This window comes from Trachurus trachurus (genome assembly GCF_905171665.1).
Source record: "Trachurus trachurus genome assembly, chromosome: 16".
NCBI classification, from domain to species: Eukaryota; Metazoa; Chordata; class Actinopteri; order Carangiformes; family Carangidae; genus Trachurus; species Trachurus trachurus.
In genome coordinates this window covers 22,220,697-22,233,785 of record NC_139902.1, presented here as the reverse complement: position 1 = coordinate 22,233,785, position 13,089 = coordinate 22,220,697, and the positions used below count along the sequence as shown (strand labels likewise).

At 41.2% G+C, this 13,089-nt stretch overlaps 1 protein-coding gene across 1 annotated transcript; it reads right to left on the bottom strand.

Annotated features, from left to right (window-relative positions):
* Nucleotides 1-9,130: 9,130 nt before the first annotated feature.
* ccka (cholecystokinin a) lies at nucleotides 9,131-10,255 on the bottom strand (the record flags this gene model as incomplete). Its single annotated transcript, XM_083988868.1, has 3 exons — nucleotides 9,131-9,270; nucleotides 9,898-10,075; nucleotides 10,178-10,255. The coding sequence occupies 3 exons, from the start codon at nucleotides 10,253-10,255 to the stop codon at nucleotides 9,131-9,133; spliced, it is 396 nt and encodes a 131-aa protein (XP_083844994.1).
* Nucleotides 10,256-13,089: the final 2,834 nt, after the last annotated feature.

Genomic DNA, 13,089 nt, shown 5'->3' with positions numbered 1-13,089 from the left:
AGAAGTGACGCGTGAACCCTCTCACTTCAAAGTCATGAAACAGCCTATTCTCTCACTTTAGGTTTCACACTCGGCCCTTTCAAATCAGTCTTTGCATCTCTGGAGATCTTTTGTGAGTGAGAAAGAGAAACTACAACAACATCAAGAGCGACGAGGAAGGTTGTATATTCTGGTTCTGTTGATTTGGTGCTTTGTATGATGCACTTAGCCTTCTGCGAAATACACACAAAATACACAATTAGTGAGGTGATGAATCCTCATGGTGTCTGTTGCTATTTCATGTCAAACTGGTTGACTGGGACTTATGTCACAGCTGTTTTTTTCAGTGATCAGGACTATTTATTCTTCAACTAGAAACTATTAACAAAAACAAACCACTTGTGCACTTGTTACTATAAAAAGTAAAGCTATTAATTATTTCTTTATTGAATGCAATCATTAAGTCAGTATGAAATAAAATATATTATAAATAACCAAAGAAAATAGAAAAAGAATAATGAACTAAAATATCTCAAAAGTGTACCTAATGTGTACAATTTACAATATGGATTTATTTGACAACTTATTTCATCTTTGCACTTTTATGTGCTATTTGTCTAGTTTACATTGACGTTCCTCATCAGACCTGTTTGCATCTGGTTGTCACAGTTTCTGTGGTATTTTTTTCCACATGTAAGTAGTGCACAACAAGTGATGTGCACCTTGGCCCCGTAGGTGCCCACCGCCACACTCGCCACAGTAGCAGCTCTGTGAGGCTCTAAGACACAGCACAAAGTTTTTCATGGGAAACTCAATCAGAGACTCCACCAGATGTGATTGGGATAAAGCTGTGGGATGTGTGTGTGCGTGGAGTGTGTCAGGAACCTCTGCTTCCTCACTTTTACTTTGTTTGGTTGGTCAAAACAAAAACAAGAAACACAATAAAGAGTTTCACAGCCTGAGAGCCTGAGTTGATATTTCACAGCAGCACTGAGACCAAAAACCACTGCAGTGTCGTTGAACTGAACCATAGGGAGATGTTTTTAGTGCTGGAACATGCACAATAAACTTATATTGTGGTGTGGTCTCAGTTTTTAGTTCTTCAATCTCACTGTTAGAATTTACCCCACGTTGTGTTACAACCCTGGTAGTGGGTTAGGTTGTAGCAGTTGCACTTTGACATCAAATGATCAATTCTGTGATACAGTTTGATAGGTTTAAGGCACTGCTATTTGTAGTGGTTGAGAGCCCATCCATGAACACTCTGCAAGGAGCCGAGAGAATAATGTCTTACACAATCACCCCCGGCCTCCCCTACAGCCTGAGAACCAGTTGATATTGTGCAGCAGGCAGCACTGAGACCACAAACCACTATGCTGTGGTTGTATAACCTATATGTTACTGTGTTTCACAGACAACATATAGGCTAGAGGTCACACAGCCTGACAGCCTGAGATCGACACAACACAACTCATCACTTCAGTCTTATCGCTGTCCATCCACCATGAGTTTTAACAGGAGCTCCTCCAACGACTCCAACTCCAGCTCCCAGCCCTCAGAGTCCGTGCCCGACCCTTGGTACTACCTCGTTGCTGGTGTGATTGTGGTCATCTGCCTGCTGGGTATCCCCGCCAACATCAGGGTGATAGCAAAACTCAGCCGGCATCTCCACGGCTCCACCATCACTCAGCGGCTCTTCTTCAACCTGGCAGCGTCGGACCTCCTCTGCCTGCTCTGCTTGGCCTTCGGCATGGTGGTTTTCTACGCTGGATCTCATCTGCCTTACGGCGTCTGTCAGCTTCTCTTCTACTTCTACTTCTTCTGTGTCAGCTCCAACTTAAACATCCTGGTGCTGATAGGCTTCCAGAGATACTACCAGATTCTTCATCCTCAGAAGTGGAGCAGACTGGCCCGGACTTGGCAACGGCTCATAATCTCCTCCGTGTGGATGCTCGCAACCCTGGAGGCTCTTCCTGTCGTGTTTTCACTCACAGACATGACGACCAAGAAGGAATGGATTGGTGGCCGTTCCTGCGGTGGTCACTTCATCGCGCCGGTGTTTGAGGCGGTCTACATCGGCTTCATGGTCCTCAGCCACCTGGCCTTGCTCACCTGCTACGTGCTTCTTGTCCGAGGGGTCAGCCGAGCCAAAATGGCCAAAATGAAACAGGCCAGAGCTACTAGGGTTTTCATTCGTATCATCGCCATTTCCCTGGCCGTGGCCTTTTTTCCCTTCATTCTCCACATGCTGTACGTGGTTGCTCTCTTCACAGAGAGAAAAGACCTGCTCCGAATTAGCCAGACGCTGAGGTTTGTGGAGTGTGTTTACTTTTTCAATCACTGTCTGAATCCGTTCCTGTACTTCTTTTCATCTCATTATCACAAAAAGATTAGAGTAGAGAAGAGAAACACATTATGAACATTCACCTTCTGACTGCAAATGTGGCCCCTGCGTCATAACTTTACAATTTAAACTCCTACTGCTTCAGTTTTCCTCTCTGTGGAAACCACATCATGTTCAAAAGATTGTGTAACAATTATGTTGTTTAATGTGGATCATTTCGATTGTACATTTTCATTTTGCTTTTTTTGCATGGTGAGCCTTTCAATAAAAAAAAGAATTCTACAAAATGAAAACAAAAACTATTTTCTGTTTGTTGTAATGTGCTTTAACAGCAGCAGCACAACTATGAACCACTGGGGCTATTGTTTTCAGATGCAGTTGCAACATACACACTGGTCACAACAAATGTCATACTTACTTTAACATTAGCATATAGTTAATATTAATTTATGTTAATGCTATGGTTAGCTACGATTTGAAAGACAATGAGAAAGATTTGAAACCTTTCTCTCCATCGGTCAAACCTGATTACCTGATGTTTTCTTTTGTTTTGTCCCATCTCCACTTCCTCTCTGTCTTTTCAAGCCCCACTACGTAGTTTTTCGACCTTAAAATAATCTAAACTCATTGAAGTTGTAGAGAAATGTCTAGTAGGATGAATGGTGCCACTGCTGCAGCCTGGGCGGGGTCGGGTCGGTGAAACTGCTGCACAGCGGAGCCGCGGAGTTTCCCTGCTCCTCTCCCCCCCATACAGCGCCCTGTTACTTCAGTTTTGGAGCTTTGCTCGGCACCGGTACCATGGATGTGATGGCTGGCATACTGGCTGCATAGAATAGAATAGAATAGAATAGAATAGAGTAAACTTCATTGTCCCACAGGGGGAAATTTGTTGTGGACTCGGGTGCATGGTAATGGCTGCCATGGACAATAAATATACCTAAAATACATAAGACAGTTTGAGGCGTACATGTACACACACACTCATGAAAAGATTTTAAAAAAGAAAAACAAACAAACAGACAACAGAACCTCAGTTATTGCACACTTCCCAGGAAAAATAAAATAGCTGTGGTCCACAAGGTCATACTGTTAAAAACCACAAAAACCTCCACATAACTTAAAGGGATACTTAACCCATAATCAATAATTCACCAACTTTCTACTCACCGTCATGCCAAGGAAGGGTTTGGAGAACTTTCAGAGTTATCAAAACGCTTTTGGAGTTCCAAGGGAGTCTGGCTGGCAACATTGGTGACGGATAGAGATCACTTTTGAATCGTCCAAAACACACACTATGAAACATCCAAATACCTCCATACTGCTCGTCCATACTGACCCAAGTGTCCTGAAGCCGCCACATGAAAAGGTTGTTCCACTCTGACTGATGATGTCTCACACTCTGACACGAACATTCAGTGCAATACACACCCATTATAATCTCAAAATATGACCCATCTCATGACCTATCAAAACGTGGATTAATACACCAATACACAAGACTTGTTTCTACTGTTTAAAGTTTCAATGGAGTCTAGGTTTGAGTGAGAACTTGTTGATTTTTTTTTTTTTATTGATTGGTGGTGAGTTGAGACAAAGACAGAGAGAGGAAAACAGAGCAGAGTCAGTGGATAAAAAGAAAGATGAAAAGAGAGAATTTGGTTTGGCCTATCTGTGAGTTTAGAAGAGAGAAAAAAAAAGTTGGGTAAAGAAAAATTAACTAAAGAGAATTGAATAAACTAAATGAACTAACTTTCTTCCTTCCTTTCTACCCGCCTTTTTTTTTTTTTTTACTTTTTTTTTTTCTTTCTTTCTACCCCTCTCTCTCTCTCTGTCTCCTCCTCTCCTATCTCCTTCTCGGTACAGGCCTACAGTCTATGGTAGCCTACCTGTACAGGCAAGCAGTTAGGTAGCCTATTGTATGGCAAGCATGGATGTATTACTGTATATTAACGATGGCAAGCCATATACGTGACGTTTACGCGGCCGTTTTGAACGTCGATACGTCAACAGATAGTTGCGAACGTGTGACGTAGGCAACATTATGGAACGTTACCTGTAGGCTGCTGCACGTTCGCCCGCAGCTCCCGTCATCTCCCCGGTGACGTAACTGACATCGAGATCCTTTAGAACGTCAAATGACGTCACGCATTTGTCTGTGAAGCGCCACGTCACACGGAGTGCCTTTGATGTCTAAACGTAGCAGGCCTATTTAGGAGTCGAGTTGTCACACAGACACAAGGTGAGTTGACTTAGAAACAAACACACACACACCCTGAGTTTAATCAGATACACACAAAAAGTGCGTTTATTTCTAAAAAATTATCATCTACAGAGTGAAATTAGAGAGAAAAACACACAAATAAATAAATAACACAAAGCAAACAGCTGCAGAGACAAACAGCTAAAGAAAAAATAGCTAAATAAATAAGAATAGTCACAGTAAAGTAAGTTCTGTGACATCATCATGTCCATCTTCGGTAGCGTTGTCGGCAGACTGGTCTCAGCTGTGCAGGGGGTCATCGCTCCAGACAGCAGGGACCCCCCCCAGCAGCAACCCGCCCCACCCGGCTCCCCGTCCTGGTGGCAGGTGGGGGCAGCCGCGGCGCTGATGGGGGCCGGCGTGTTGGTTGCGTGTCCCTCGGCCCGAGAAGCCGTGTTCTCGGCCGTGGGGGGCGCCGCCTCCTACCTGGGGGGGGTCCCCCCGTTCTCCACCCTCAAAGACTACCTGGCTGTCAACGTGTGCCCCCACCTGAGGGAGGCGTTCATCGCCGGAATGTCACAGCTCATGGCCTCATACCACTTTTTCATGCATGACCACTACCCCTCTCTTCATTATGAGATTCTGCGAAGATCCGCAGTTCAGTTCATTAGTGACAGGGTTGCTGAATGGGCGGCAAAGTAATTTCATAGCTATATGTCTTAGTTTATCTCTCGTTTCTCGTTTCATCGCTTTACGTAAACCATTTAGTCCTCTCAAACTTCCTCTATTTTAATTTTCTTTTAAACTTCTTTTCTTCCTCTTCTTATTCTTTCCTCTTCTTTCCTATTCTTTCTTCCTCTCAAACTTCCTAGGCTAGTTTCCTTTCTTTTAAACTTATTTTCTACTTCTTCCTCTTCTTTCTTCTTTCCTATTCTTTCTTATTATTATTCTTTCCTCGTCTTTCTTCTTCTTCTTCTTTCATCTTCTTCTTCCCTATTCTTTCAAACAACATCTCTCAAAATCTTTCTTTTAAACTTCTTTTCTTCTTCTTTCCTATTCTTTGTTCTTCTTCTTTCCTCATCTTTCTTCTTCTTCCTCTTCTTTTTTCTTCTTTCTTCTTCTGTTTTCTTGTGTGTATACTGTACCTACAACATCACGTCTGCCCGTCCTGGGTGAGGGATCCCTCCTCTGTTGCTCACCCTGAGGTTTCTCCGTCTTTTCCCTGTTATAAAAGGGTTTCCCTGTGGGTTTTTCCTCAGTCGATGTGAGGGTCTAAGGGCAGAGGATGTTGTTGTGATGCGATGTGAAGCCCTTTGAGACAAACTGTCTGTAAAAATGGGCTATACATAAAATTGCGTTGCCCTGTGCTTTTGACCGCCCCCTCCCTGCCAACTTCTCTCTTCTCGTCTTTCTCTTTATCCACTGCCTCTGCTCTGTTTCCCTCTCTCTGTCTTTTTCTCTCTTTTCTCACTGTAGCCTATAGATGTGTCAACTCACCATTAATCAATACAAATAAAAAAAATAAAATAAACAAGTTCTAACTCAAACCTATTTGCAGCATAGTATAGCAAGTATACAACTATATAAGATTATTGAAGTAATTTGTATGGTAAGTGCGATCTCTCCTCTGTTTTGCTAACCCTCCTCTCCTCCATGTGCATTTGTTTTTAATGAAGCTGGTGAGAAATCAATCCATGGAGCGGATAACGTGCATAATGTTATTCATCATATACCATGTTACCATGTGTATATTTGTAGATCATTTTGGTTGTACATTTTCGTTTTGCTCTTTTGCATGGTGAGCCTTTTAATTAAAAAAATCTACAAAATGAAAAAAAAACTATTTTCTGTTTGTTAATGTGCTTTAACAGCAGCCGCACAAATATGAACCACTGGAGCTATTTTGTAAGAGCTTCAGTGAGAGACAGACAGTAAACAGGACTCAGACAGGAGGATAAACCATTCTGTTTCCATTTCTGTTTTTCTTTTCTGTGTAAGAAAAAGTTAGAAAGAGAAGGACCCCTTCTGCTCTTTACACACATTTACATAATGTTGCCTGATTTCCACCTTGTAGAACAATACTGAAGGCAACACAACTATGAAATAATACATGCATGTATATGGTGAATTAAAAAGTGTAAACAAAGCAAAACATGTTTCAAGTCACAACACGTATTTCCAAACTTAATCCAGCATTCAGGTGTATGTTCAGTGGTGTAACAGAGAACTCTTCACTTAATGCTAACCATTTAAGTGTTTGTTCCTCATTAGCATTTGATTTAAATCACGTATCAGCTGAAGTCCACTGGGAGGCCTCAGGCAAGATCCCCTCACTGTTTTTGTAGCAAAGTTTAGTTTCAGTTCCCAGGAGGACATGGACCAAGTTGTTCTTCACAGCAGCTTCTGTTCAGTCAGTGGCAGCAGATCATTAGAACGATGTGCACACACTCTCACTAATGAGGCCTAATGCAGATGGCTGACACTAATCTTTTTTAAGTATTAACTGAGTGAAATTTAAGAGAGATACTTCAGGATTAGTTAAATTTATTTCCTGTTCAGGAAACTGTCTCATTAATCGAAGTGCTAATCCTGTGAAAGCCAGAGCAACAGACACTAATAATGTCCTGCTTCTGTGGAATCGAGGATCCCCTGGTGAATTTCAGTGCTCATGTGGAAGGACACACATACATAGCCTACTACAGCAGGAGGACATCCAGTATTTCTCTACCTCTAGGGCTGCTCCATGCTGACAGTGGCTGCATGAGATGCTTGTGATCAGCCCACCAGCTGCGCCCTCCAGATATAATAAATTCATGCTTGTAAACAAATGAATTACCATGTCATGCTGCTGACGTCAGAGAATGGAGCTTTATTTTGAATTATACTGGATCTGAAAGTTGGTATAAACATAGTATTTATTACTTAACCTTCAAGAGTGCATACATTCATACATACATAATGATTTTTCAGAAAAGAACAGAAACACTCTTCTACTCATATCTACACAATTTGTATTCCTGATTTTGACTGCATGCCACCAAAGTCCACTATGCAACAAGGGACTCCGAAGTTGTCTCGTAACATGTCCAAAATATGTCTCGTGCTTTTCACACTGCACATTTCTAGCCCAGGGATTCCATCAGCAGGCAGGGTTGGAGGGGGAAAGCTGCTGTTTTAAAGGTGTCAAGGACTGTTGTTGTATGTGTTTTCTGTTGTTACAAGTGATAAAAAAATTTTTTATTTTTTTACTGTGCAATTTTGTAAAGTTGAAATGGATTGAAGCTCTGGGCTGCAGGTGAGTGCAATGTGCAATGTGCAATGAATTACAAATCAAAGATAGAGACTTCAAACCCAATTTTGGTTCAATAGACACTTGTGGTTAGTGACTATAATGGCTCACCATGGGGCAATATAAGGCATCAGATGCATTCTGAAGTATCAGTAAGATCGGTTATTCCAACACCAACCTGAGTGACATAAACTTGAGTCCAAAAACATATTTCTTTTCTCATTTAAATTAATATTTATGGTGCAGGTTTTGCAGATTTGTGCCTGATAGTTCTTTGTTAGCTCATAGCTGTTTGACACCTGTTTTCTTATATTGTCGACAAATCTTATGAAAAGACCAAAACCAACAATGTACATGTGTTTTCTGTGTTTTGCAGTGTACTCCTCTGTGCATAGAGCTCCGTCATTGCCCAAAAACATATTATAAAAACAGAAAAATGAAGAAAGCAAAAATACTTGCAGCACTGCAGGGCTCATATAGCGTGGTACTTTATTGCACTCTTGTGACGTTTCGAGCAGGGATGTGCTCTTCATCAGATCATGATTGTCAGGGCTGCGAGTGTTTTTGCTTTCTTTATTCTTTGACTTTTTCTACTCAGCACCTTCTAGGTGTGATGTGCGTGTCCACAACGTTTTTTTCAAAAAAACACAAAAATGAGCCACACTGTTGCACTTGTTGAAATGTTCCTTCATTGCTGTTGTAGTTTATTTCGAGTTTAACCCACATACACTGCCCTGCTGCTGTAAATACTTACTAGAGCACCCAATCAGTATCTGTATCAAATCCACTGCTGAAAATAATCCCATAATAAAAATGCACCATTGATGATGATTGATTGTTTATGTGACGGTGTTTAAAAACTACAGTTTTCAGAGATGTTGAGTCTTACTCAAAAATAAAATGATCATACATATTGATCCGTTTGGACGTGTTTTTAAAGATTTAGCTCTTCAATAGGAAATAATGGGTCTGAGACCTAGAGACAGTCTGGGGAAGGTGGGACCTACTAATAGCTGGACCAATACACTGTTCAGTTTCTTTTCTTGTATATAACAACAATACAGGATATTATTGGTCCTTATCTTTACAATTCAGTACTTAATACCATTTGACATACTGTAGGGAATAGTATAGAAGGTGCTCTTATGTTCAGCATAGAGATTCAGATTGCAGGACATGTCCTTTTGGTACAGGATCCAGTCGAGTCAGCCCCGGGTTACAGTAAGTGCAGTGTGAAAAGGGCTCATTATCTTTCTGAGCTTTTGTTGGCGGTGTTGGGGGTTGCAACTCAGGTTCGTCAGCGAAAGCAAGCCGTGCCTTAGGAGGAGTATTCATACTCCTCTGCACTGCGTCTTCCAAAGTCCATCCAGCCAAGATAATCCCTGTCCTTTATCCTGTGGCCTGGGGCTAGACCACTGGCTCTGCTGGTGATGGAGGATCTGGTCTGGTAGGGAGAGCCTGGAGGAGACAGGACATGATGTGATTACAAATGTCGTTCTGCTTGGCCATAACATGACAGCTGTGCACGTTTTCCACCTGCACTGACTCTGTAATAATAATAATAACAGATAACCTCTGAATTAGTTGAAGTAACTATTGCTGACTTCTGTTTCTATTCCCAGTGAGCTCAGCATGTCTCCCAGTCACACAGCATTGACTTGAAAAAGAAACAGAGATACACAGCGACAGAGGGAGCAGAGAGTGAGGTCAGGAAACACAGGGAGATAAGTAAAGGAGGGAAGGATAGAGGAGGGATGGAAAAGGAAGAAGCAGAAGTGGAAAAAAAATAAAGGTTGGAACAAGGAGGAGGTATGGAAAATGGAGGCAGAAGAGAAGAAACTAGAGGGGGGTGGGAAATGCCAGATGGTGGATCTCAGGCACAGCACGAGTGATGACTGATTACAGAAGGACGGACGTCAGGAAGAGAGAAATAACACGACCAGGAGCAACAAGACGAGAGAGGAGAGGAATGACCGGTGTGTGATGAGATGAGATGACTACAGGGGAAGACTTTCGCTCCAGTTACTCGTTCTATCCGTCTCCTGACTGACAGTGGTCAGGCTCGACCATCATCCAACTGCTCACCTCTCCTGGAGATGAGTCTGGCCAGGAGCTGGTTCAGGCTGTGTGCGTCCTCCTGGGGTTGGTTGTAGTTGGTGAGCCGCCCTGAGGGGGGCGCTGGAGCCGAGCGCGCCTGGCGTGTGTGGTTGGGTAAAGGTGGAGGAAGGCTGTCTGACAAAGCCTCACCCTCGGCTCTCTGTGGCTGGACAATAAGAAATATAAAACTGTGTAAACATTATAACAGACTTTATCATAATTTAAAACAGAGATGTTTTATGTGTGTGTGTGTGTATGCGTCTCTTACCATGGACTGTGAAGGCAGACTCAGGGAACAGCTGGACAGGGCAGCCAGGAGCACACACACACAGATACCTACATTCATGACTGTACAGAGAAAGGAAGATTTAGATTCAGTGAAGCAAATCGATGTAAGAAGACATCAACTTTTGATGGCTCAGCTAAAACCGAAGGGAAACATGATTTTGTCTTGCTCAAGCACTCCTTCATTGTCACAGACAGGCACGTGCACACATAGGGCCCAAAGGGTGCTTGAGCCCCTGCCCTTTTTGCCTCGTATTAAAAAGTGCCCTTTTTTTAATGTCTTTTCAATAAATGCATTCCTGTTGTGCATGAGGATGTAAACATCCGCGCTGTAAATGCCACGGTTATCTACCGTACGCTTTTCCTTGTAATACACACGGTATTGTGTATGTACGTTGGTGTGTGTGTTGTCCGCTGCTGCTCCGCTCTGTCCCTCACTGAGGGGCGGGGCTGCCCCGCGGTGCGTGCTCCCTCACATGCACGTCCAGCACGTCCAGAGAGAGAGAGAGAGAGAAGCTGCGGCCTCATCGATAACCCGCACATAGATGAGACGTGACAGTGGAGCGACTTGTGTCGAATCTCGTGAGTTATAAATCCACCAACATAACTTCCTTGTCGGTTCTGACAAGTCGCCGTCCACTTATTCAACGAGCTTAATATGAGTCATATTTCAGAAAAGCGCCCATTTTGTCTAACATCACCTGAATGTAGTGAACAGCAGCAGCAACAGGAGGAATCACTCACTCAGCTTGATTTCACTGACTATTTGAATTTGTTTCCAGATATTGAGTTACTGGTAATTGTGACTTTGCTGTGGTAAATATTGCTGCTGTTGGTAAATATGCACAGCAGTCACAGTAGTCATTTCTTGGTTTTGTGTGTGTAGCCTGTAGGCTTAGCCTACTTTTTTTTCTTTCTGCAAGCCATGTTAATGTGCACCCAATACCATATTAGCCTTAGCCACCAGTTCAGAAGTCATGACTCTGTTTCGGGAAGTTGGGAAATTGGTCCAGCATGTTGACTGCAGTCCTGAAGGCGTGCAGGCTTTCTTTACCGACTAAATAGTAACTGTAATTTATTTTAATTTATTTATTTTGATATTAAGGCCTGAAAAAATTGTACACCGCCCTTTTCTGATGTTGAGCCCCTGCCCCTCTATAGTCATGTGCACGTCCCTGGTCACAGAGAACAATATAGTACTGTATCACACACACACAAACACGCACACCATGATGAATCAATACTATCAGCATCGGCAGAATCCCAAAGGAAACACACTCATTTTCTCCACATCTTCATGTTTCCTTTTTCTTCATTCTCATATTCATAATAGCTTCAAAAGATACACAGTACAAAAAAAAGAGGAAGGGATAAATACATTAAAATATTGGAGTTGAATTGTTTTTTATACATCTCTGATCTGCTTATAATTTAAAGGTCAATTGAGCACTTTGTTAGTGCAATAAAATTATGCAATGCACAAGGACAAAACACATGAACAGGTGGTATAATGTTACACTGACTGATTTGTTGACACTGTATTTATCTTGGAGTCTGGCAATGAAGCTTATTAGCCACAGTGAATTACACTTAGTGCCAGAATATTCAGGAAAATATCCAATTAGATGAACTCAGCAATGCAAGTTGCTCTGAGGCTTTCAGTGTCTAATCATTCAAAAACCCACTTTCTTTGTCAGTCTCACCACCACACCACAGCACGGCTCTGTGGACCTCTCATATTTTCTCTCTCTTTAGTGGATACATTTGTTCACTGTTGCTCACGTCCGTTTTCAGTTGCTCCTAATTTTTCGCTGTTTTACTCTGTCCTTTAACAGAGTGAAGGTACCGTCCTTTTGCTGCAGTGATATCTGGACGTACAGTATGTGTAGTGGTGTTCTCAACTCTCTTATTTTTCTGATTGAATAACCTTTCCTCCTTGTATACAGAATCTAAACAGCAATTTGTTGAGATCCCACCTGGATGAGTCCAGCGTTCCCTCTAATTATGCATAAATACATTATAACAACAGTTCAGCATGTGAAAATCAAAATCTGTAGTTTGTTTCTGTAGTTTGAAACCATGTGATATTTACAATTTACTTATTACTGCAACTCTGTACCACAGGCTATTTGAATTATTATTATTATTTAGTTTAAATTTACACAGTGGTGGAGTAAATAGTCATTCTGTTGATGCTAATATAATCCCTGTCAGCAGCTGGTCATTGTGTCTCTTTCATTATTCAGTGGGCTGGTAATGATATGTCATTGTAATGTGTGTGAAAGCCCTCTCCACTCTCTTCCACTCCTCTCCGCAGGAAAAAAAATGTATCTAAATTGCTTCCATGTTCAGTTATTGTGCAGAGATGAATATTTGCTCCTTTTAGACTAATTTGATTAAAAGTTATTAATATTAAGCAACACACTCCACAAACTACACTATACATGGAAAATATTATTTTCTTTGTACGGAATATAATATAATATAATATAATATAATATAATATAATATAATATAATATAATATAATAATAATAATAATAATAATAATAATAATAATAATAATAATAATAATAATAATAATAACAACATAATAATAATATGGATAATGGATTGTGTCTTCAGGTTGATGTTTTGATTAAAAAAAATAATAAACTCAAGTGTTGTAAAAGCTTGCATTGTCATGAATTAATTATACTATATTGTAGCCATTAATTGATAAAACCCAATACTTGTCAGATTATTACTTTTATATCTCATTTTAAAGCTACAACCTACTGAGCTGCAGTTACTGATGAAAGGGTAAAAAAAAAAGTATATTCAAGTATATTTCATATTTTTTACTTAGAATATTTGAATTTGCATAATTGTAAAAAAGTAATTTCAACATTTACAC